Genomic DNA, 23,054 nt, shown 5'->3' with positions numbered 1-23,054 from the left:
GCCTGCTGTACGATGTACTTGAAAAAGTATCCTGTTCTCTTTGTTTTGCTTCCTTTGTCTGAAATTCCTGATAATTCTGTCAGTCCCTCTGCCTTCCCTTTTAAAAACTGACCACACCCTGCAGGAGAGCACAGTGTAGTCAGTTCTTTAGCTATGCTGGAAAATCTGATTTCTCTCCAATGATCAGACTTGTCCTGACACGCCCCCCTTTCACTGGGGAGTTCAGTGTACTGTTCCTTCTCCTCCCACATATCTTATGCAGCTAAGAACAGGGGGAAAGTTATCACTTATAAAACAGGGAAAAAATTGATTTATGTTTTTTTTTTTAATATCTATACACCTTACCTTTACCTTTCATTTCTATTTTAAACATAATGGGTGTTTTTACTAGGTGATCATTAACAACCACTTTAAATTTTTCTAATTGCTGTAACAGGCTAATCTGTCCAGCAAAAGTGCCAATTACAGGAGTTGGGACAAACCATGTTACACTGCCAGAGGTGCTTATAACAGCTTTCAAAAGCAAAAGCAAAAATGTTGCTATAACTGTGCAAAAAGTTTTAGTTGGAGTTAGACTTTAATTTGTTTAAAAGTACATTTAATTTGCCTTAAGTCCATTTAAAACGACATGTCCATCTAAGAACGCCCTGTCCAATGGGTTACCACGCTGCTGTGCGATTTCACTGCAGAACAAACATCTATGTCACCCTGTTAAAGGGAGTGGAAAAATAACTGATCTACTTGTAGAAACAACAGGTAATACAACTATGTTAGAGGGGGATGCAGGAAAACCAAAAACTACTGTGTTAATGCTACTCACACAATGTAGTATATATGCAATTTTTTTTATTTTGCCCAGAATTCCATTTGATTTGTGCATGCATCACTACACGAAGGTGACCAATTTGCATGTTAGGATTGGGAGTGAGTATTAGCTGATGTCTCACCATTGCTGGATGCACCAAGGTATTAATATCTCTGCGTCGAAAGAAAATAAATGAGCACCAAAATCAGATAGACACGTGGACTTCACTTATCTTTCAAATGATCTTATCTTTTAACAATCGAAATGTGAACCTGCTGGTTTGAATCACCCAAGCTCGTATGTTATTGTCTATGGAAGAAGAGAGGCCAGTTATACCCAGCTCTGGCCTACTTCCAGGGAAACACTGGTCTTGCAATGTAACCTAACCCAGGCGATGGCTACCTCTAAAAGAATATTTGGTCAGGAATGTCTATGTAAACCAACATACAATCATCACTATAATCTGACCCCAAACATTGCCATGGGGGACCAGCTGATACTAGTAAACTCTACTTTCACCCTCACCCACCTGATCCAATGTATAATCCCCCTACACATACTTCAGATCATCAAATGACCACATCTAAAGAGCAGCCAGCTGCTCAGTCCTCCAAGGAGCCGGTGGACTACGGCATGGCTTTTTTTTCCATAGTGTATATGAAGAGCTGTCTTCTTGCAAGGAAAAGGCTTCTCGATTAGTCTTTGGAAAAACTTTTAACAGCACCCACAGGCCATTAGTCTCAATGGAGGACTTGAGCATTGTCTGATATGAGCAAAACGATCTTCTGCTGTCTTCAAGGTCAATGCTGGAGATATACATTGTATGCAAAAGACCAGAAGAGCAGTTGGGCTGTTTATATTTCTTAAAAAAGTATGTTATTCCTAACTGCTTGTCCGTAAACGTCTCCTAACTGAAAAATACATGATACTCTGCCAAGCTTTACCTGGGAGGGAATATTTTCTTAACGTTCACTGCTTTTTGTAGTGTACAACAGAAAGAAAAAAACAAAACAATTTTCAATATGGCAAATATTCCATACGTAAAACACGCGCACACACATATCATACATCTATACACATGTGTGTGCCATAACAGTTTATATACACACACGCTTTTTTTTCTCTGCTTCTGTAGGTTGGTTGACCGGATCGCCCCCCTGAATGCACTGACAATCTGAACAAAAACAGGGGTCGTCCTGTTCATACAGTAAGTAACAGACATTAGACATGTACACAAATAAGAGGAGTTCATTAAGGGCCAGGCGCAGGCATAAACCACAAGAAAAAAAAAATATTTATATATTTATATAAAGTAAAAAGGCCTGAAAAATTCAGGCGACACATTACTCCTCAAAACACACCAGGAATGGAGGTTTTTCTTATTTTATTTTTGACACAAATTTTTTTCAAAAAAAGTTCCCCCCTTCCCAATATTTTTATTCTAACATTTTTTAGCAGCGCCAGCCATTTTGCTCAGTAAAGATCTTTTTGTAGTGTAGTTACAAACACTTTTTTTATCTTTTTATATAGCTATCCTTGTAATGGTAAGCTGTAGGCCCCCCTCCCACCCAAAAAACGGACATGTTTCATTTTAATAAAAAGAGATTTTGTTTTTGTGTTCCACACAATATAGATTATTGTAGAAGAGAGAATATGAGGCAATAACTTGTCTTATGGTAGATTGGAGAGCTGTGACTTGCATGCGACGTCTTGCGTTCAGCATTCAAAGTAACAATGATTACCCATGAGAGTTCCAGGTGGATGTTTACTTGAAAAGACCATTCTAGCAGCTTTCCTGCAGTCCATGCTAAGGACAAAATTACAGTTCCTTTCTTAGTGTTTTTAATCCTAAAATCTTCTTGGCTGTAGGCACTGTGCCAGTTCCTAAGGTTTTCATACTCCTGAATGTCCAACTCATTAAAGTTTTTGTAGTTAGGTGATCTAGGATTCTCGAGAAGAAGCATTCCCTTAAGATTCTGCCACCAGCTCAACTTCAATATGTTGACCAGCGTTTCCTCTGTAAAGTTGTTGGAGCACTGTAGTACATAGCATGAACCGCGGCTATGAAATTTAATGATCTAACAGTCATGATTGGCCACGGTGCCCTGGATGTAAGGTTCGATCATACAGCCCTTCTTTTTTTTGTTTTGCTACTAACGGATTTTCGGGGTTGACAACAGAGAAAGTTGTACAGTATTAAATGGGAGAGTGATTAAGTGATTTAAAACAAACAATGCAAATATGTTTTTCTGCTTCACCTAGAGGCCTATTGAATCTGGCATAAGAGGTGTGGTCAGACACCAACAACGTAAAATTTGAATTTGTCAAAATGTATGGTCATAGCATTTTAATCTGGTCTTCACAACAAAAGCAGCCAAACTGTGGTCTGAAGCAACACTTGGACAATCTGTTCATTCATGACCTGTGATCATTTTAAGGCACAAACAAGAATGCCTATTAGCTCACTTTGGACTATGAGAATGCTTCTAAGGGAATGGTAGGGTTGGAATTCCTGGAAAATCTGATTTACCCAATAAGGTAGTCTGCTTCACAACCGGAGTGCATGCAGCTAAATGGTTTTGTGGAACCCCAAAATGTCTAAATCAATGCATCTAAAATTGATAGCAAAATTATCCTGCAGAAACAGTCAAATGGCCATCGTAGTTTCTAACAAAATTCTTGTGTAGAGATTTGGCATAATCCCATGACTGACAGTAACCTTTGATCTTGGCTGGTGACAGTTTACTGAAAAAGCCAGAACAGTTCAATGCATTCCATAACATTCAAACAACTAAAAGAAATGCAATGGGTGCAGAGAGAACTTTGATATCTCTTGTTCACCGCTCAACCCCCTTTTCACCCCCTTTTTTGGACCTGAATTGTCCAGATTTTGGATGATGAGCTGGATTCCTGAGGTTGACAGAGGCAAGGGGGTGTCCTCTTTCTGCAGGATTGACAAGTCAATGATTTAGGTAGAAGTGGATGATTTTGGGAAAGGGAATGATGTCCAACAGATCAGTATCGAGGATACTAACCAAAACTCTATGCTTTGCATAAGGCCAAAGACATAATTTACTTATTATCTTTTAATGGCCGTCAGTAAAGCAAAATGCCTGCACTAACCTAGATGCTAAACTCAATTTTCTCACATGCTCAATAAAAAAATTGTTATCCATGCCAGAAATCTAATTTCCAATTCATTGTACTGCCATAACATAAAAACTATTAGCTCCCTCTACAGTTGAAGTTTAGCACCATCTACAACTGCTTAAAGCGGAGGTCCACCCTAAAAATAAAAATAGGCTCCAACATTTTTTTTTTTTCAAGACTTTCCAGAAATGGCTGTGGCTAGACAGATCGTCCTAATCTGCCACTTCCTATTCCACGGTGATGTTCTCTCTTCTCCTCCTTGCGTTGCCTCCTGGGAAATGGGGCACGCTGTCTTCTGGGAACTGTGTGTGTCCCAGAGGACAGCCGCCCATTCACAAAGTGCCGCATGACTCGTGTATGCGCAGTAAGAAACGTGCAGTGAAGTCGCAAGGCTTCACTGCCTGTTACCCTTAGTGAGGATGGCGACGCCGCACGATCTGGAGGATGGACTGGCCTTGGGCGGCCGACATCGCTGGCACCCTGGACAGGTAAGTGTGCCTATTAAAAGTCAGCAGCTACAGTGTTTGTAGCTGCTGACTTTAAAAAAAAAAAATTCCCAGCTGGACCTCCGCTTTAAACAAGTGACACAAAATCTAGCATGAATCCTCTCCCAACTGCAGGATTGGCTGTTTGATTTTCATGCACTAGCCTTGTTGGAGAGATGTTCAGGCAGCACATACAGTTCATGAATGTGTCAGGAATCGTGGCTATGACACATGAAAACTAGTTGTAGTGTAAAAAAATTGGCATCACTTAATTGTAGCTTAAAGCACGGTGCAGAAGCAAAAATCAGTTTCGTAAAACGAAAATAAAGGTAGGCAGTGGATATTGGCACTAAGTTGCCCTTTAAAACTGGGATACTTCCACATAATGTTACAAGCTGCTTTTATTGAGGAGACAGACTTGCATTATTAGTTTTTACTCTATCTGGCTTTTGTGTAAGAAAGGTAAGATATGGTTATATCTGTGGAGTCAACTTAAAAAAAAAATTGACCTAGTGTTGGACTGGGAAATATTCACTGGCAGAGGGAATTGCAGAACCATTAAATAGAAAAAATTCAGGTGCTTTTTCACATAAGCTGTAAAGAAAACACTTTGAGAAAATGGCAGGAGGTCGGAAAAGGAAAGACGGCTGTTCTGATAACGTAGTGCTGGTAAATTGTAGGACAGAAACATAATCTCTTTAGATTAAAAGTGATCCCATTGTAACAGTTTAATTCGCTGACACCTTCCGGGACTGTGTGATGGGCCCCCCCGGATGCAGCTGCATTCAAACACTATAACACGAGGCCCCCCCAAGGCAGACCATTATTGCATCTCTGTAGAATGTCTCTGAAGTGTCTGAAGGGTTGGTTGTAGAACAGATGGGTAAACCCACGAGGACTTAGGAGAGGTCAGATCCATGCTGAAAGAATAGAAGAAATCATTTTTGGTCCTGAGGGATTAATGCTGCCACCCCAGAACTCCATGAGACAGGTCAGCCACTGCAAAAGTGCGCAGTGAGTCGACAGGCAGTGCAAGGCTGTGTGTGCGGGTCCCCCACCTGTGCGATGGAGGAGGGGAAGGAAACGAAAAAGTCTTTGACTAACACTGTGTCCATGTAACCAGGCCGTGCGGGACGTCCTTTGCTACCCGGGATGGGTGAGGTCATGACGACTCTTCCAAGGCATTGACAACTTGTTCCAGGATGTCGGGGCAGTGATCTGCAATCTGTTGCAGGATGGCATTGGCAAACTCTTGCAGTTCCGCACTCTCGTGCTCGCATTTCTCTAGCTCTTCGCTTAACTGGAAGGAAGAAGAGGAGATTTTAGCAGCAAAATCAGAATAACCACCATCATCTCACACACCAATAACTGATATCAGGTGGAATATATTATAATTCCAGAACCTAATGAAAAGAAGTTCAAAGCATAAAGTTCATCTTTCATAACATGTTACACCAGGGCTCGACAAATCCCAGGCGATAGGTCACCATGGCGACTAGAAATTGCATCCTGGTACCTGGGTTCACACCTATGTGTATTGAAATCACAACATCATTCCAGTTCCTGTGCGAATTCAGTACAGGTGCGATTGTATGGGTCGCTCTCTCCACAACTGCCTACCATTGACTTCAATGCAAAAACGCCTCCCATTGACTTTAATGCAAAAACTCCTGTAATCCTACCGTATGTGAACAGTTATCTCCACATGCCACTCTACTCCATCACTTGCTAGTCTAGAACACACCACTACAAACTCAAACAGGACCCTTTTTCGTAATGGCACCCAAAACGCAATGCACGTGGATTGCATCTGTGAGAATCACCTCAATAGGAACACATAATATCTAGCCTGTCATGCAAATCTGAGTTTGAAAACACAATCAGAATCTCATATGTGTGAACTAGGGTGGCTCCATTCACACCTGGCGCATTTTGGGATTTCAAAACACATTTTCCGGTGCCATTATTTGCAATGCTACTTAAAACGTAGTGCGGTTTTGCCATGATTGCTGTGTGGTAAATTACATCAAGTGAAGCTTGTCCCCCAAAAGAAGCTTCTGCTCCTTTTTGGGTGACAAGCTTCACGCAATGCAAAATGCCGCCCAGTAAATCGCCCGAAAACCGCAACACGTTTTAGGTGCCATTAAAAATAATGACACCTAAACCTATGTTTTGCTTTTGTAGTGCGTTTTGAGTTTGCAGGCAGAACCGCAGCAATTCTGCCACAATTGAAAATGGGGAGGGTAGTGCTGCGCTAATCAGTGGTGAATGGATAAGTGAATAAACAGGTGGGGGAGGGGAATGAAAGTAGGTGTAATTGAAATGAGGAGCAATATAGCCCAAATGGCATCAGCATAAAAATAAATATAAATGATCAGTGAACAATAACAGTAATGGTGCAAATCATATAACTACACAGGTTCCTCTTAATGTGATGAAATACACTATAAGTAATGGTGCAAAAAAAATTTTCAGGTAACTGTGCTAAGTGACACTCCTATATTGGTGATAAACAGTCCATCAACAGAGTTTGAAAAATATTAGCAAAAAATATATAAGTAAAATTTCAAAAGTCCAAGAAAGCAAAAGTGCAAGTGTAGGTCCGCAATATGGAGTGAGAGGAAAATGGGTATCCAGTGATCCTTTTAGGGTAAGTAAGGATGTCCTGAAAGTTACCTGAAAAAATTTTTTTGGGCTATATTGCTCCTCATTTCAATTACACCTACTTTCATTCCCCTCCCCCACCTGTTTATTCACTTATCCATTCACCACTGATTAGCGCAGCACTACCCTCCCCATTTTCAATTGCTTATGGTTTGATACACCTTCCAGTGCCGCAGCTGTACCTCCACTTCTCATCACTTTCATTTCCCCTCCCCCTTTCTTCCCCTCTCTGTTTCCCCTCCTTTGATAAGCGCGGTAATATCCATTTTTCCAATTCTGCCACAATCCCACAATGCCCAGGTGTGAACGGGGCCTAACAGAGCGGTGTTTCCCTCTATAACAAGTATTTATGGTAAGTTTTTCCTTATCCAGGGTGTAACAAGTAAATGAGTAGCCCCCGCATCTCCCTAAGCCTCCGTTGTAACAGCGGGCCCGGGATCTTCTCCCAGTACCTGCTGTCACAATTTAAAAAAAATACGCCCACGCAGGGCTCTGCCCACCCAGCTACGTCATTTATTTAGTTCTGTGAATGAGGGACTACAACCCATTGTGGCTGACGGCTTGTAGTTCTCAATGAACTATCAGGGCGCTGAGTTTATTGATCCTTCCTGTAATTCTGTAGCTGCAAAGAGATGTACATTGATTTTTCTTCTTTTTTTTTTTAACTGCAAAACACCGTAGACAATTTTTCAAAGGGATTTTTTGCTCCTGTAACTGGCTCTTTTTTTTTTTTTCCGCTGTGTGTGTGAAACACTAACTACTAACAACCAGTGCAAAAAATAAGAGTGCACACACAAAACATGAGAACACAAACAAGTGCACAGGGTGTACACTTGGACCTCCTCCAAAGAGGAAGGGCCCTTACCCTGATACTCACTGGTCCACCTAGCCGAAACCAGGTGGGTCCTATTCTCTGGGAGGTCTGCCGAAACAGACCAACCCCTAGCACTAGGTGGGGTTTCCACGAAGGGAGACTCCACGAGAGGGGGCAAACCAAGCCAGAAGGCCATGTCTTCCCAAGACTTTCAGGGCAGGCCCAAGGAGCTACACCCTACTAATTGTGCAGTGAAAGTATACCGTGTAAAAAGTGACAAATGTGACAAAAACATGGTGCAATACCACGGCAGGCCCTTCGGCCAGGAATCAAAAATTCCTCTGGTCCAAGGGAGCTGTGGTGGCTCAACGCGATTGGCACTGTGCTGACAAGCCATTCACCTCTGCAGCTAGAGGTTCGGATCCCGGTCTCGGCTTCATGTGAATTGAGTTTGGTGGTCTCAGCCTGGCTCCCGGTGGGTGTGCTATGCAAGGTAAGCCTGTGCTTAGTACGCCCACCCCCCTCCCACAAAAACCACCACACTTACACACGCACTCTAAATTGGGTTAACACACGCACATTGACCACGCGGTCTCTAAAAGAGAGGCGAAGGACTAATGGGGCTGGTTGAGCTGGCTAATCCTCTCACTCCCTTATAGGGAGTCCCTCTGCCCCGTTGGGCTTCAAAGCGGAGCAGGTAGGGCGGGCTGTGTGGGAGGACCCCCTCACACACCCGCCATTGCCACCCGGGGCATGGAGAAAGATGGCAGATTGCCTCTGGGGGAGGCCTGCCTACTCCCAACTCCTGCAGTCCGGCTCCTCTCTCGAGTACACGCACAAAATACACTTTAAAAAAAAAAAAAAAAAAAAAAAATTCCTCTGGTCCCAACCAAAAGGCCCAGCCCTAGAGGCCTGTAACTGCCTTATTGCTTCTACTGAAATCTGCGTAGATCTGAAGGAGAAATTACAGGAATTCCCTATAATGATCTGAGGTTCACTGTAAAGTTTCATTCTTAGTAAGATACTTGTACAGGATGTTGCATGACAAACAATAATTTTCTAAACCATGAGTTGCAATTTCTCTTGAGTTCTCAGGGGTTTTAAAATGTAAAGCTGAACTGCAGACAAACAGCTAAATACACAGATGAAATATAAAAAATTAAATCATTTTACAGGCCAATGGATTGTAATACTGTTTATCTAGTCCAGAGATTTACACAGCTCTGCCACATATCACAGCTCACCTTGGCTGGGCAAAAGACTAGAGTCACAGCTCTTGTCCTTCCACAGCCTGTAACTGGACAGTGACAGGAGAGGTAGCAGACTGACTGATGAGCTCGTCACTCGGCTTTATCCTATCTGCATGCATATTCATAGAAAATGAGCACTGTGGCAAAACTACCTCTTCCTGCTGCTTCTCCCTCTACCAGTCTGAGCACTGCGCTATTTTTATCGCCGCTATACCGTCGGAATTGCAGCGGTATTCGGCCTCTAGCGGTAAGGTTTTAGCCCCCACTAGCGGCCGAAAAAGTGTTAATACCGCCCGCAATGCGCCTCTGCTGAGGCACATTGCCAGCGGTATTACAGCAGTTTACCATTGCTTTCAATGGGAAGGAGCGGTGGAGGAGCGGTAAACACACCGCTCCTTCACCACTCCAAAGATGCTGCTGGCAGGACTTTTGGAGGGGTCCTGCTAGCGCACTGCTCCAGTGTGAAAGCCCTCTGGCTTTCACATTGAGACTGCAAGGCAGGAGTTTTTCAGGAGGTATTTCGGTGCTATTTTTAGCGTTAAAACGCCTGAAAAACTCCTCAGTGTGAAAGGGGCCTAAGAGACTGATACCAAGTCAAATTCAAGTACATGTTACACTGTTTGCACTAAAAAAACAAACCGAACTATGTATTATTGAATATAGAGTGGAATTAATGTGTGTCTGCTATATCTACCAGTGAACAGTCAGTTTATTCAATAACCTCAATAATTAAAAGTAAATCTTTTATCAGATTCTTATCATGGATTATGTCCTATAAGCAGTATATTATATATATATATATATATATATATATATATATATATATATATATATATATATATATATAAAGGAAATAAGGATATTCTATACCCAGACAGCCCAGTAAGCAGCTGCAGTGTTGTGCATTTTAGTTTGGAATATATGCAGTTGCTACAAAGCTTTGTAAACGAGGTAAAGGTTCACTTTGCAAAAAATATCCAATCACATGGAAAAAACAAACAAAAAAAAAAACTGAATTTTTGCTGGCACATGCTTGGATGATGGAAGTCAGCAGAACTTCTGCTCATTTACGAAGTTCTGGAGCAACTGCACTTTGCAAAGTTTATTTGCCTTTAGTAAATCAACCCCACAATGTGGCCCTTTTTCCACTGAATATGGCCCACTATTTCACTGGAGTTTGACATGTCTGGGGGGATGACTTGGGATGGTGGGAATGTTACTTATTACAACACTGACTGTGATCATATGACCATATAAGCAGATTGTTACCTAAAAAACCTACAGCACAGAAGCAGGTGAGGGCAGTGGCGTGGCGTGGGTTGTCAGCGCCCGGGGCAAGGCAAGTAATTTGCGCCCCCTAACCTGCAGACTTTTAGCACTTCCCGGGTCCTGTCCCTTCCTACAATAATATTGACCAGCCTGATTCCTACACTGACCACTACACTAACCTACCTGATTCCTTTACTGACCACTACACTGACCTATCTGATTCCCATACTGACCACTACACTAACCTACCTGATTCCTAACTGACCACTACACTACACCGACCAACCTTATTCCTATACTGACCACTATACTACACTGACCTCTATACTGACCACTACACTATACTGACATACCTGATTCCTATACTGACCACTACACTACACTGACCACTACACTAACCTACCTGATTCCTATACTGACCACTACACTATACTGACCTACCTGATTCCTACACTGACCACTACACTATACTGACCACTACACTATACTGACCACTATACTAATCACTACACTATACTGACCTACCCGATTCCTATACGGACCACTACACTACACTGACCACCACACTATACTGACCTACCTGATTCCTATACTGACCACTACACTAAACTGACCAATACACTACACTGCTTGACTCTAGCTGCTCTTCTACTCTCTCTCTCTGGCTGCTTCATCTCCCCAGACCGTGCCCCCCCCCCCCCCCCCCCCCCCAGCCAGCAACACCAACATGAGTCTCATGATCACGAGGAAATACCTTATTTTCTTTGGAGGAGAAGACAGCGGTGTCTCAAAATCCATTTATTTCTTCCCCGCGCTTCGTCATGTTCAGACTCCGGCACCCTGTGATTGGGTGGCGGAGCTGGCCTGTTAACGATCGCGGTTGCTCCTGATGTCCCACCTTCGCCCAATCACAGGGTGCAGGAGACTTAACATGGGCGTAGTTGGGACTCCAGGATCTACCACGATCGTGGACAGGCTAGCCCCGCCGCTGCACATGACACCATACGCCCAATCACAGGGCGCCTGAGACTGAACATGGGGGCAATGCATGGGGACACAGGAAAGCACATTTAGGAGGAGGCAGCCACTGTGACACATACAAGCGGGCGCCCCCTAAAATGTTGCGCCCGGTGCCACGGCCCCCCCCCCCCCCCCGCTACGCCAGTGGGAGAAGGATCCTTTTTGGGATGTATCTATTAGACCCCAAGGGTATTTTATTTCTTAAAGTGACACTAAAATGTGGTTTCAAAAAATGAAAATTCTAACAAAGTATGTATTCTTAAAGTAGTTCTAAAGGCTAGACTATTTGTTTACCTCAATGTATTTCCTGCATTAAGGTAAAAAAAAAAAAAAAAAGCCTCCCGGTATTTGCATTACCCCCTCACCCTTCTATATTCTTACCTAGTCCTAGTTTGAGCCAACGTTGTGCCCGTCTACAGTGATGTTGGTCTGTGTTTCATTCCTCACAGGCACAAAGGCAGTAGCAGGAGCCATTGGCTCCTACTGCTGTCAATCAAATCTTGCGAGGGGGCAGGGCCAAGCTGAGCTGTGTGCGTCTATGGAGAGCCTGCATGTCTGCCCTCATAGAAAGCGATTGCTATGGTGGCAGACACAAAAGAGAAGGAGCCAAGATAATTGGTGGGGACCCCAGAAGACGAGGTTCGCAAGGTTCGGGGCCACTTTGTGCAATACTACTGCACAGAGCAGGTAAGTATAACATAGTTGTTATTTTAGAAAAACATTTAGGCATTTATATCCACTCAAAAGTAACTTTCTATTACTACTTTCTATTGTTTTCAGCCTTCTTCAATTCATGATTTTATAATATCCTGTTGGGTGGCTTTGTTCATTCTCCACGGTCCCACTAAAAGTAGGAACGTACCCACCCTCAGGTGCTTGCCTCTGAGATAAAACTATGGGATTTGTAGTTTGAATTATAACTGCATCTAATTGCACACTGCTGGTTCCAAACAAATGCAAGTGAGCGGTAAATGGAGAGGTTCTGAGATCATAGAGGATGGGTAACAGAGGCACAAAAACAGTAAGACAATTTCATGAAAAATTTATTAAAGGGCCAATAATGCCCAGGGATGTGTATGGATTATTTTTGGAGAAAAAAAATATATATTGTTTAGTGCCAATTTTAATGAAAAGGTATAACAATCATTGCTTCTATATATAGTTGTTAATAGCCGAAAGAAGCAATGTCCAAATATCTACAAATCAAATATAATCAGATATAGCACAGTAAGCAAGGGCCAGTACATTTAAGGGAAGAAAAATTAGTTGTTAGGTACACAAAAAATGAGAATATAATCATTCACTGACTTAAATGAATAGGAATCCACATTTGTGCGCTCACCTGTTCGGCAGTAAGCGTCTGCAGCTTCTGCTCCCAAGTTGCCCGGTTGTCGTCCAGGTGGTAGGATTCGGGCGGGTGAAGTGCATTCAGAATCTGGGGGTCTCTGTCATGGCACAGAGCAGTCAGGTGCCCAATGTATAGTTTAAGTTTGCTGCGGTTTTGGTCGAGGTCTAGGAGGGGCTGGATCATCTATGTAATGGGGAGAGAAAAAAAATTATCCGCAAGGCATAACAAAAACAGTTCAGTGCATACACAGAAAGACCCTCCACCAAAGTCAAGCACATCCGTCACAGACATTATTATATACAACTAGCTACGCTTCTTTTTGATGCAGATTGCAAAAGAATACACTTGGCGAAAAATAATTGACAAATAAAGTACAATGTGGGGGTACAGTCAGGCCCGGATTTACTCCCATTGCCACCCCAAGGCCGGGTCCTTCAATGCCGCCCCCGCAGTACAGGGAGGACATTATCCGCCGGGGGACTTTTTTGGCAGGACACTGAGAAGCGGGGGGGGGGGGGGGGGTGCTGACATTGAGAGGTGGGGGGGGGTGCTGCTGCTGAAAATTGCATTGAGAAGCACCATCCGTGACATGACAGGGGGGAGCTCCCGAAAGTGAAAGTGGTGAAAGTGTCCTCTCCTCCCAGCCACAGTGCTGCCCCTGCACCCACTGCCGCCCCAAGGCCTGGCCTTGTTGGCCTTGTCTGGAATCTGGCCCTGGGTACAGTGTTGGCCCGAACTACCAGAGGAAAAAGATCTGAGGGTACCTATTTCAGGAAATTAAAAAATGAGAAAACAATGTGGCCTGACAGTGGGGAAAGGGAATAAATAGGCTGCTGGGTGTATCGCTAGATCTTTTGTTAACCCTTTGACGGATAACTAGGTGGAGGAAGGATGTCCTGATTTCCCTGCATGGATTTTTAGTTATCACTAGAGGGATCCCCAGCAGGAGGAAGGAGGTCCCGATTCCCTTATATAGATTTTGAATTATCACTAGAGAGATCCCCCATATGAATTTTCAGTTATAGCGGAGGTAAAAGATTTAAATTCCCCTATATAGATCTATAGTTATCACTAGAGAGATCACCAGCAGAAGGAAGTAAGTACTAATTCCTCTATATAGATTTTTCGTTATCACTATAAAGATCACCAGGAGGAAGGAGGTCCTGATTCCTCTAGATAGATCTTTAGTTATCCCTAGAGTGGACTAGAGGGATCACCGGCAAGAGGATCATTATTATCTCAAATGTATAAACTGGTCCTGAGTGGCCAAAATAACACAACCCCTTACTTTATTAAAGAGTGGGAGAAAGAATTAAATTACACATTTACCCCATCACAAATAAAAGAACTAATAGAGGCAACACACTTAACCTCTATAAGCTCATCTATTCAAGAGATGTCATATAAATTCATGACTAGATGGTATAGGACCCTGGCGCGAATAGCACCGATATATACAGCAGCGGATAGTGGCTGCTGGAGGGGGTGTAAAGATAGGGGCATCTTCCTCCATATATAGTAGTCCGGCCCAAAGACAAGAGTATTCTGGGAAGAAGTAGTCCCATGGATCAGGAAAATGTCTGAAAATCTCATAGAGATAACATTCTTACACCTCTTGTTCCATGGGACTAATGGGTCTATAAAATCATATAAAAAAAGTGTTATACCAAACTTGTTAAACACAGCTAAAATGTTGGGGCCAGATTCACGTAGAATCGCGGCGGCGTAACATATTGTAGATACGTTACACCGCCGCAAGTTTTCATCGCAAGTGCCTGATTCACAAAGCACTTGCGATGAAAACTACTCCGGCGCAAGGCGGGCCACTTCAAATGGGCGTGTGCCATTTAAATTAGGCGCGCTCCCGCGCCGGACCGACTGCGCATGCTCCGTTTCGCAATTCCCGTCGTGCTTTGTGTGCCGTGATGTCATTTTTTCGAACGGCGACGTGCGTAGCGTAATTCCGTATTCCTGGACGGCTTACGCAAACGACGTTATTTTTAAAATTTCGACCCAAAACGACGACTAACTTTGCGACGGGAAACTAGACTAGCGACGACGTAGCGAACGCGAAAAACAGTCGTGGATCGCCGTAACTGCTAATTTGCATACCCGACGCTGGTTTACGACGCAAACTCCCCCCAGCGGCGGCCGCGGTACTGCATCTTAAGATCGGATTTTAGGGATATCTATGCGTAACTGATTCTATGAATCAGTCGATCAGTAGATAGAAACAGAGATACGACGGCGTATCAGGAGATACGCCGTCGTATCTCTTTTGTGAATCTGGCCCTTGATACCCAGGCACTGGAAACGGGCAACGTGTCCCACCCTTGCAGAATGGAAAAGGGAAGTGGATGTAATAATGGAGGCGGAAAGGTGGGTGAATGAGACCAGAAACCAACAGGAGAAATTTAAGAAAATATGGGCAGGCTGGAAGCATTATGTCCCAGAGATAGATAGAGCTTAAAATATATTAGAAAGTAGATAAAGAGCTACCCCTCCCTTTGATCAAAGGAGGAGGAAAAGAAAACCAGAAACTGCCGTTTGTCAAAGAGACACCTGAAGTTAAGCAGATGAATAAGGGACAAACTACAAACATGTATGTACTTGTTTAAATGTTATATCTTAGATGTTGTTTATAGGGGGAGGAACACCCCCAGACCCCTATACCCCTTTTTTTTGTCGCCTGTTGGGGTGGGGAGAGACAGATTATTTAAAATGCACATTACAAAATATCAAGATTAATATAATATTTATTAGGGAATAATTATTGTACACACACACACAAATATTTTGAATATTCAGGCACATAGGAGCACAGAAACTAGATTGTGGGGTGTAGAAACTGTCCCCCGTAAACCCTCCCCCCCCTTTTTTTTCACATCACAGGCACATATTGAACTAAATAATAAAAGTCATGCACCAGTACTTAATGAACATGAAGAAAACTGTCCCCCACCCCTCCTTTTTTTTCTCCCAGTGACAAGGGGGAAATAGAAAAAACATCAGGGGGGTTACCCCCCACTATTTGCTTGTTTATACATTTTTTTTATGTTTATAATTATACAATTGATTTGTTTGTTTTTCTTTGTGATTTTTTTGTACCTGTTGTATAGCACTTGTAAAGAAAATCTACAAATTTTAAGATTATTAAAAAAAAAATCCCTATATAGATCTATAGTTATTACTAGAGAGATCACCAGCAGAAGGAAGGAATTACTGATTCCTCTATATAGATTTTTTGTTATCACTATAAGGATCACCAGGAGGAAGGAGGTCCCAATTCCTCTATATAGATCTTTAGTTATCCCTAGAAGGGACTAGAGGGATCACCAGCAAGAGGAAGGAGGTCTTCATTCCCCTATATAGATCTTTAGTTATCACTAGAGGGATCACCAGCAAGAGGAAGATCTTTCATTATCACTAGAGGGATCACCGGCAGGAGGAAGGAGGTCCTGATTCCCCCTATATAGATCTTTAGTTACAGTAAAACCTTGGTTTGAGAGTAACTTGGTTTGAGAGCGTTTTGCAAGACAAGCAAAATGTGTTAATACATTTTGCCTTGATATACAAGCGATGTCTTGATATAAGAGTAGTGTCATGTCACAACTGAGTATAAAAAAAAGAAGAGAGGAGCCTCTAAGTGTAGCAATATGGTTACATTTAATGAAGGTATAACATTTAGCAACTTATTGCTACATTTAGAGGTGCCTCTCTCTTTTATACCCTGTAAAAAAATGCTTTGATATACAAGTGCTTTGGATTACTTACAAGCAGGTTTCTGGAACGAATTATGCTTGCAAACCGAGGTTTTACTGTATTATTAGAGGTATCCCCAGCAGGAGGAAGATCTTTCGTTATCACTAGAGGGATTACCGGCAGGAGGAAGGAGGTCCTGATTCCCCTATATATATCTTTAGTTCTCACTAGAGGGATCACCAGCAGGAGCAATGAGGTCTTGATTCCTCTATATAGATCTTTAGTTCTCACTAGAGAGATCACCAGCAGGAGGAATGAGGTCTTGGGGCCAGATCCACAACAAGCGGCCGTAACTTAACTTTTCCTATTTAAGTTACACCGCCGCAAAATCTCTACCTAAGTGCCCGATCCACAAAGCACTTACCTAGAAATTTTCAGCGGTGTAACTTAAATCCGTCCGGCGCAAGGCGTGCCCAATCTAATGGGGCGAGTCCCATTTAAATTAGGCGCACTCCCGCGCCGGACGTACTGCGCATGCTCCCGACGCGATTTTCCCCGACGTGCTTTGCGCGAAGTTACGTTGCGCCAAGTTTTGTGAATCGCGCCGGGTAAAAAAAGTTATGCGGCGGGAAAAAAGAAAAAAAAAAAAAAAAAAATTTGACAGCGTCGCGGAAAAGGAGGGTATACTTTTACAAGGTGTACTAACTTTACACTTAGTAAAAGGTACCCTATCTTTGCGTTTGCAAACTAACAATTTACGGAGACTTCACGAAGGGAAACCGTTTCGTGGATGTCCGTAAGTGCTAATTTGCATACCCGAAGCGGAATTTCGACTAGAAATGCCCCCAGCGGCGGCCGCGGTACTGCATCCTAAGATCCGACAGTGTAAAACTATTACACCTGTTGGATCTTAGGAATATCTATGCGCAACTGATTCTGTGAATCAGTCGCATAGATAGAAACAGGGATACGACGGCGTATCAGTAGATACACCGGCGTATCCCTTTTGTGGATCTGCCCCTTGATTCCTCTATATAGATCTGTAGTTATCACTAGAGGGATCACCAGCAGGAGGAAGGTCTATTGTTATGACTAGAAGGATCACCAGCAGGAGGAAGGAGGTTCTGATTCACCTATATAAATATTAAGCTAGACCTTATTACTCTAGGTTCACACATACGCGATGTGGTAAACACAGTGATCTTGCACTGCAATCACAGTGTGTTTGTGATCCACTACGGGTGTCAATACAACGTTGACAACGCCCCAACAGGAATGCAATTGTGGTGTGGTGTGCCCGCACCGGATTGCGTGGTACAATATTACCAAAAACCATGCCTGCACTTCTTTGGTGCGATTGGAGCCCATTCAAAATGAATGGGCTCCAATCGCACTGCATCGCATGTTAATTGCACAGGAATGCAGTGCGTTTCCTGTGCGATTCACATGTGGGTTATAGTATGAACTGGGGCTTATACTGTGTCCAGTTCTGAAGACCTCACTTACAAAAAGATATTTATAAAGACAGAAGGAATCCAGAGATGGGCAAACAAGAGGTGAAAGATCTGAGGGATAAAACACATTAGGAGAGACTGCAGGAACCTAATATCTACAGTCTTGGGGAAAGAAGGGAAAGGGGAGAAATGACTGAAATATTTAAATACATGAAGGGTATAAATAAGGTTCAGGAAGGCCGCATTTTCAATGTGAAGCTAAGATCAAAAACATGGGGAAATTACCTCAATATAGCAAGAGAAAAGTTTAACAAAATTCACCAAAACACCATTCTCAAAATATAGCAGGACTTGCAAAATATTATTTGCAGGCTGAAGAAAGTTTGAAAAAAGTGCAGCACGTCACAAGGAAGTAACAACATCAGTCAGGCAGGCAAGTCAAGTCAAATTTTGCACTCCTTATCAATGTCATAACTCACTGGGGATTGTGCATAAAAGGTGCAAATGACAAAACCAAGATGCAGGAGAACACAGCTGTGCCTGAATGTGCTTACAATCCAAGAGTTGGGGGAACTCTATATATAAGGAATATAGGAAAAGGAGACAGCAACAGTTGGTTTATTTGGCGTAGTTCGTTGCACGCACACAGCCACATGCCCTATTAGGTGTGAAGAGGTTCAGGATAGACGATACACAATCTCTGCTGTGTCTGATCCACAGACGGAACAGGCAGCAGGAGGAGTGACATGTCTCAACGCACATGGACTGAAGTGCCTGTCAGCGCCTGGATAAGCAGAATTAACGGCTGAGATTTGAGCCAGTTGCTGCAGATACTGCACATTGCTAGTGCTCCCTGGGGTCTGTGCTGTGTGCCATGGAAAACGGATAAGGGAGTCACAAGTTGAGTTGGGGAAAAGGAAAGGGGGAGGGGGATCTGTGATAAGAACACACTTAGCAGCACTTAACAATAACAGTGAGATTCCAAGAAAAGCATTTGGCTACCCACAGCCACTATGATCTGTATAGAGTGGAGGAAGCCATTTTGTGGCAGACCATTGGAGGTAGCTTGTGCTGATTTTACAAGAACTAGCTTTAAGGCTTAAAGCATAAAACCGGTGTCTCTGGCATTACTTTCAAAAAGGATGGCTGCACATACCTTTTAATGGAGAACAGACTGTGGGAAAATACATTCCCCTTTGAAATTAAACTTTATTTTAAAAATACACAGTTCTTTTGTTCCCGGCCCCTGAGGGAGTCAATTGTGACGAAACACATCAGACGGAGCATGGGATCTTATGTCATCACTCATGCTGAGCGGCACTGGCTTCTGAATATGCAATTTTACTTATGCTGCTAGTGAGGTTGGGGGTGGATTATTTTGGGGGCCTTATTAGCGTCTACCCTAAGATCTCTTCTGTGGCAAATATGTTGGATATCCTGTTGTAAGAGTAAAGAAGAAAGGATCGCTGCTAATCCCAACCAGCCCAGGTGAATAAACGATAAAGGGCAGTCTTAGCCTACATGTCGCCACCAGACCACATACCCTGATGTATTTTGCCATGCCCACCAGGCTTAATCATAGGACCCTATGTGGAGACATGTAGGCTAAAGCCATTCTTTAGCTCTTATTCACCTGGGCTGGTCGGAGGTAGCGGCGATCCTTTCTTCTTTACATTTACTAACTCCCTGGATTGGTATTAGGACAAGCCTGCACCCTATGTTCTGGGACACAGGGAAAGGCTTTCACCTCTACTTTGAGTGGCGTCATAAGCAATCAAACAGGTCTCCAGTGGTAAGGGGCAATATTGTTCTGGAAAAAGGCCTGCTATTCATGTCGCTGGAGGAGATTGGCACCTGATGTGTTAAAAACAATGATGTGGGCTTCATAAGTTATATTCGTATCTACTGAAGTGAACTTATTACTATTTTTCACTATTAATAAAGTGGTAGTAAACCCGCTTACTTTTTACATACTTACCTAAGAACGAGTTGTCGGTGTCCCTCCTGGTCCACGCCGAGGCACCTGACATTTTGCCTCGGTGTGTCTTCCGGGTATTGCGGCTCCAGCGCTGTGAGTGCCTGGAGCCGCAATGTCGTCACTCCTGTGCGTGCGCGCAGGAGACTTCTTTCCGGCAAGGTCTGCCGGCTGCCGGGCCTCAAGCCGAAAATCCCCTGTGCACATGCGCAGCTGCATTCAGCGGCTCATTGCAAGGGGAATATCTCCTAAACCGTAATGGTTTAGGAGATATTTTTTTTTACCTACAAGTAAGCCTTATTATAGGCTTACCTGTAGGTAAAAGTTTACAACCGCATTAAATGATTTTGAGTGTGTTTATGTTTCACAATTTTGATTTGCTGAACAGGCCACTTTTTGCACATTGTTATATTACATGCTTTGTAGGGGTACGGATTTACGGGGATAGTTCAACACTTCGTGAGTTTATATTATTGTTTGATAACTTGTTTGTGGGTATTTCACTGAACCGTTTCCCATCATTATTGTATATTATCATTAATTTTTTTTAAATGTAAAGTTATGCATTTAACGCGTTTTTCACAGGTATTCGTGTGAACTAAGCCTCTTCACAAAGTCTCTTCTTGAGACCTTATTTTCTGATGCGTTTTAACAAAAAACTGGCCTAACTGTAGAGACACATCCAAAGAAACAGAGTCATGCGGGACAGACTTCCATGGGCCTCTGTGGATTTTCTCCCTCTCTGGTCCTGAAAGCTGGCAAACCTCCCTCCCTGGCTTCTGAGGGAGTGAAGATTTTGTTGGTTTGGTTTGCAAAGTACGCAATATCGTAGACACAGGTAAGCAGTCAGCAATTCTGATGTAGGTGACAATTTGAATACTCAAGATTGCCAGTGTTACATGGCCTATACTTCTAGCACATGCTAGTTTTGCAAGTTATTCATGTCTGGAGTGCATTTTTAATGTTGATGTAACTGGATGATAAATAACTTTGTTCTGTGCACTGTCCATAAATAATTAGTTTTTGTTTTTTGTTTTTATTATAAAATAATGTTTTCATTTTTTTTTTTTTTTTATATTTCATTTTTAGCTGGATTCAGGTACGGCGGCGTATTAGTGAGTCGGCGTAGCGTATCGTATTTACACTACGCCGCCGTAAGTCAGAGAGGCAAGTGCTGTATTCACAAAGCACTTGCCTCCTAAGTTACGTCGGCGTAGCGTAAATGGGCCAGCCTAAGCGCGCCCAATTCAAATGTGAAACAGGGGGGGGCGTGTTTTATATAAATGACTGGTGACCCGACGTTATTGATGTTTTTAACGAACGGCGCATGTGCCGTCCGTGGACATATCCCAGTGTGCATTGCTCCAAAGTACGCCGCAAGGACGTATTGGTTTTCACGTGAACGTAAATTACGTCCAGCCTCATTCACGGACGACTTACGCAAACAACGTAAAATTTTCAAATATCGACGCGGGAACTACGGCCATACTTAACATTGGCTAGGCCAGCTATTTGTTCGACTAACTTTACGCCGGAAAAATCCTTACGTAAACGACGTAAAAAAATGTGCCAGGCTCACGTACGTTTCTGAATTGGCGTATCTGGCTCATTTGCATATTCTACGCCGAACTCAACGGAAGCGCCACCTAGCGGCCAGCGTAAATATGCACCCTAAGATACGACGGCATAGGAGACTTACGCCGCTCGTATCTTAGCCTAACTTAAGCATATCTGGTTTCCAGAATACGCTTAAATTTACGATTGCGTAGATTCAGAGTTACGACGGCGTATCTACTGATAGGCCGGCGTAACTGTCTCTGAATCCAGCTATCAATCTCAGTTCTGTTGATCTCCTGCACCCTATATCTATATGCTACTTCCTGTCTATGTGCACTTAACTTACTCCAATATTGACTGCATATCATTGCCAAATTCTTAATGGTTAAGGTCCAGTTATTTCAAAAGATGACATATCTTAAAGTGTGATAAGGGTGAGAGCTGACCCTTTGAAGTAGATGATAAACCTAAAAGGATATAATTTACGTTGCTCTTGTGTATTACAGTTGTGCTCAAAAATGTGCATACCCAGGCAGAAATCGTGAAATTTTGGTATTGATATTAAAATTTGTTACCACTTACCTGCTCTGCGCAATGGTTTTGAAGTAAAATAAATGAGAAAAAAAAATACAATAAAAATTTTAAACGCGCCCCGTCCCGCAGAGCTTGCGTGCAGAAGCAAACGCATACGCGAGTAGCGGCTGCATAGCAAAACGGTGTTAAAACCACACATGTGAGGTATCGCTGCGATCGGTAGAGCAAGAGCAATAATTCTAGCCATAGATCTCCTCTGTAACTCAAAACATGCAACCTGGAAAATAATTTGAACGTTGCATATGGAGATTTTTAAAGGTAAAAGTTTGTCGCCATTCCATGTGCGGGTGCAACTTTGAAGCATGACAGGTTGGGTATCAATTTACTCTGCGTAACATAAATTTTTACAATATAAAAAAAGTTGGGCTAACTTTACTGTTATTTTTTAATTAAAAAAAGTGTATTTTTTTCCAAAGAAGTGTGCTTGTAAGACCGCTGTGCAAATATGGTGTGACAAAAAGTATTGCAATGACCGACAATTTAATTCTCTAGGGTGTTAGAAAAAAAATTATATAATATTTGGGGGTTCTAAGTAATTTTCTAGCAAAAAAATAATATTTTGACTTGTAAACAACAGGTATGAAAAAATAGTCTCGGGGCTGAAGTGGTTAAAGCGGAGTTCCACCTAAAAATGGAACTTCCGCTTAACCCACTCCTCGCCCCCTTACATGCCACATTTGGCATGTAATTTTTTTGGGGGGGGAGTGGGGGCTTCAGGAGAAGGGGACTTCCTGTCCCTGTCCCAGTCGAGGGGCTGGAAAGGCGATTAGCTTAATCGCCTTCTTGCAGCCCCTCCCTGCAGGCGAGCGCCTGTCCAATCGGACGGCGCCGCTAGCGCATGCGCATTGGGTGCCCGGCCGTGAAGCCGAAAGCTGTCACTGCCGGGTGCCCACACTAGGAATGAAGACGCCGGCCGGCGAGGGGGGGCGAGGAGCGGAGCCCCGGCCGGCGCGTCGCTGGAGCAGGT

At 43.1% G+C, this 23,054-nt stretch overlaps 1 protein-coding gene across 12 annotated transcripts in view; it reads right to left on the bottom strand.

Moving 5' to 3' along the window:
- Positions 1-316: 316 nt before the first annotated feature.
- Positions 317-23,054, bottom strand: part of ERC1 (ELKS/RAB6-interacting/CAST family member 1) — a 351,485-nt gene continuing 328,747 nt past the window's right edge. For 7 of the 12 annotated variants that reach the window (XM_040345288.1, XM_040345294.1, XM_040345289.1 and 4 more), the window contains 2 exons: positions 12,800-12,988; positions 317-5,740 (listed from right to left, as the gene is read on the bottom strand). In XM_040345288.1, the coding sequence (XP_040201222.1) occupies positions 5,603-5,740; positions 12,800-12,988 (327 nt within the window). In that variant the 3' untranslated portion in view covers positions 317-5,602. Of the gene's footprint in view, positions 5,741-12,799; positions 12,989-23,054 lie in introns of those variants that run through there. The other 5 variants (XM_040345296.1, XM_040345298.1, XM_040345297.1 and 2 more) reach the window with 1 other exon arrangement.

The sequence above is a fragment of the Rana temporaria genome, chromosome 3 (genome assembly GCF_905171775.1).
Source record: "Rana temporaria chromosome 3, aRanTem1.1, whole genome shotgun sequence".
Taxonomy (NCBI): Eukaryota; Metazoa; Chordata; class Amphibia; order Anura; family Ranidae; genus Rana; species Rana temporaria.
Note: the sequence above shows the minus strand (reverse complement) of the source record. Positions and strands in the feature narration are given on the sequence as shown.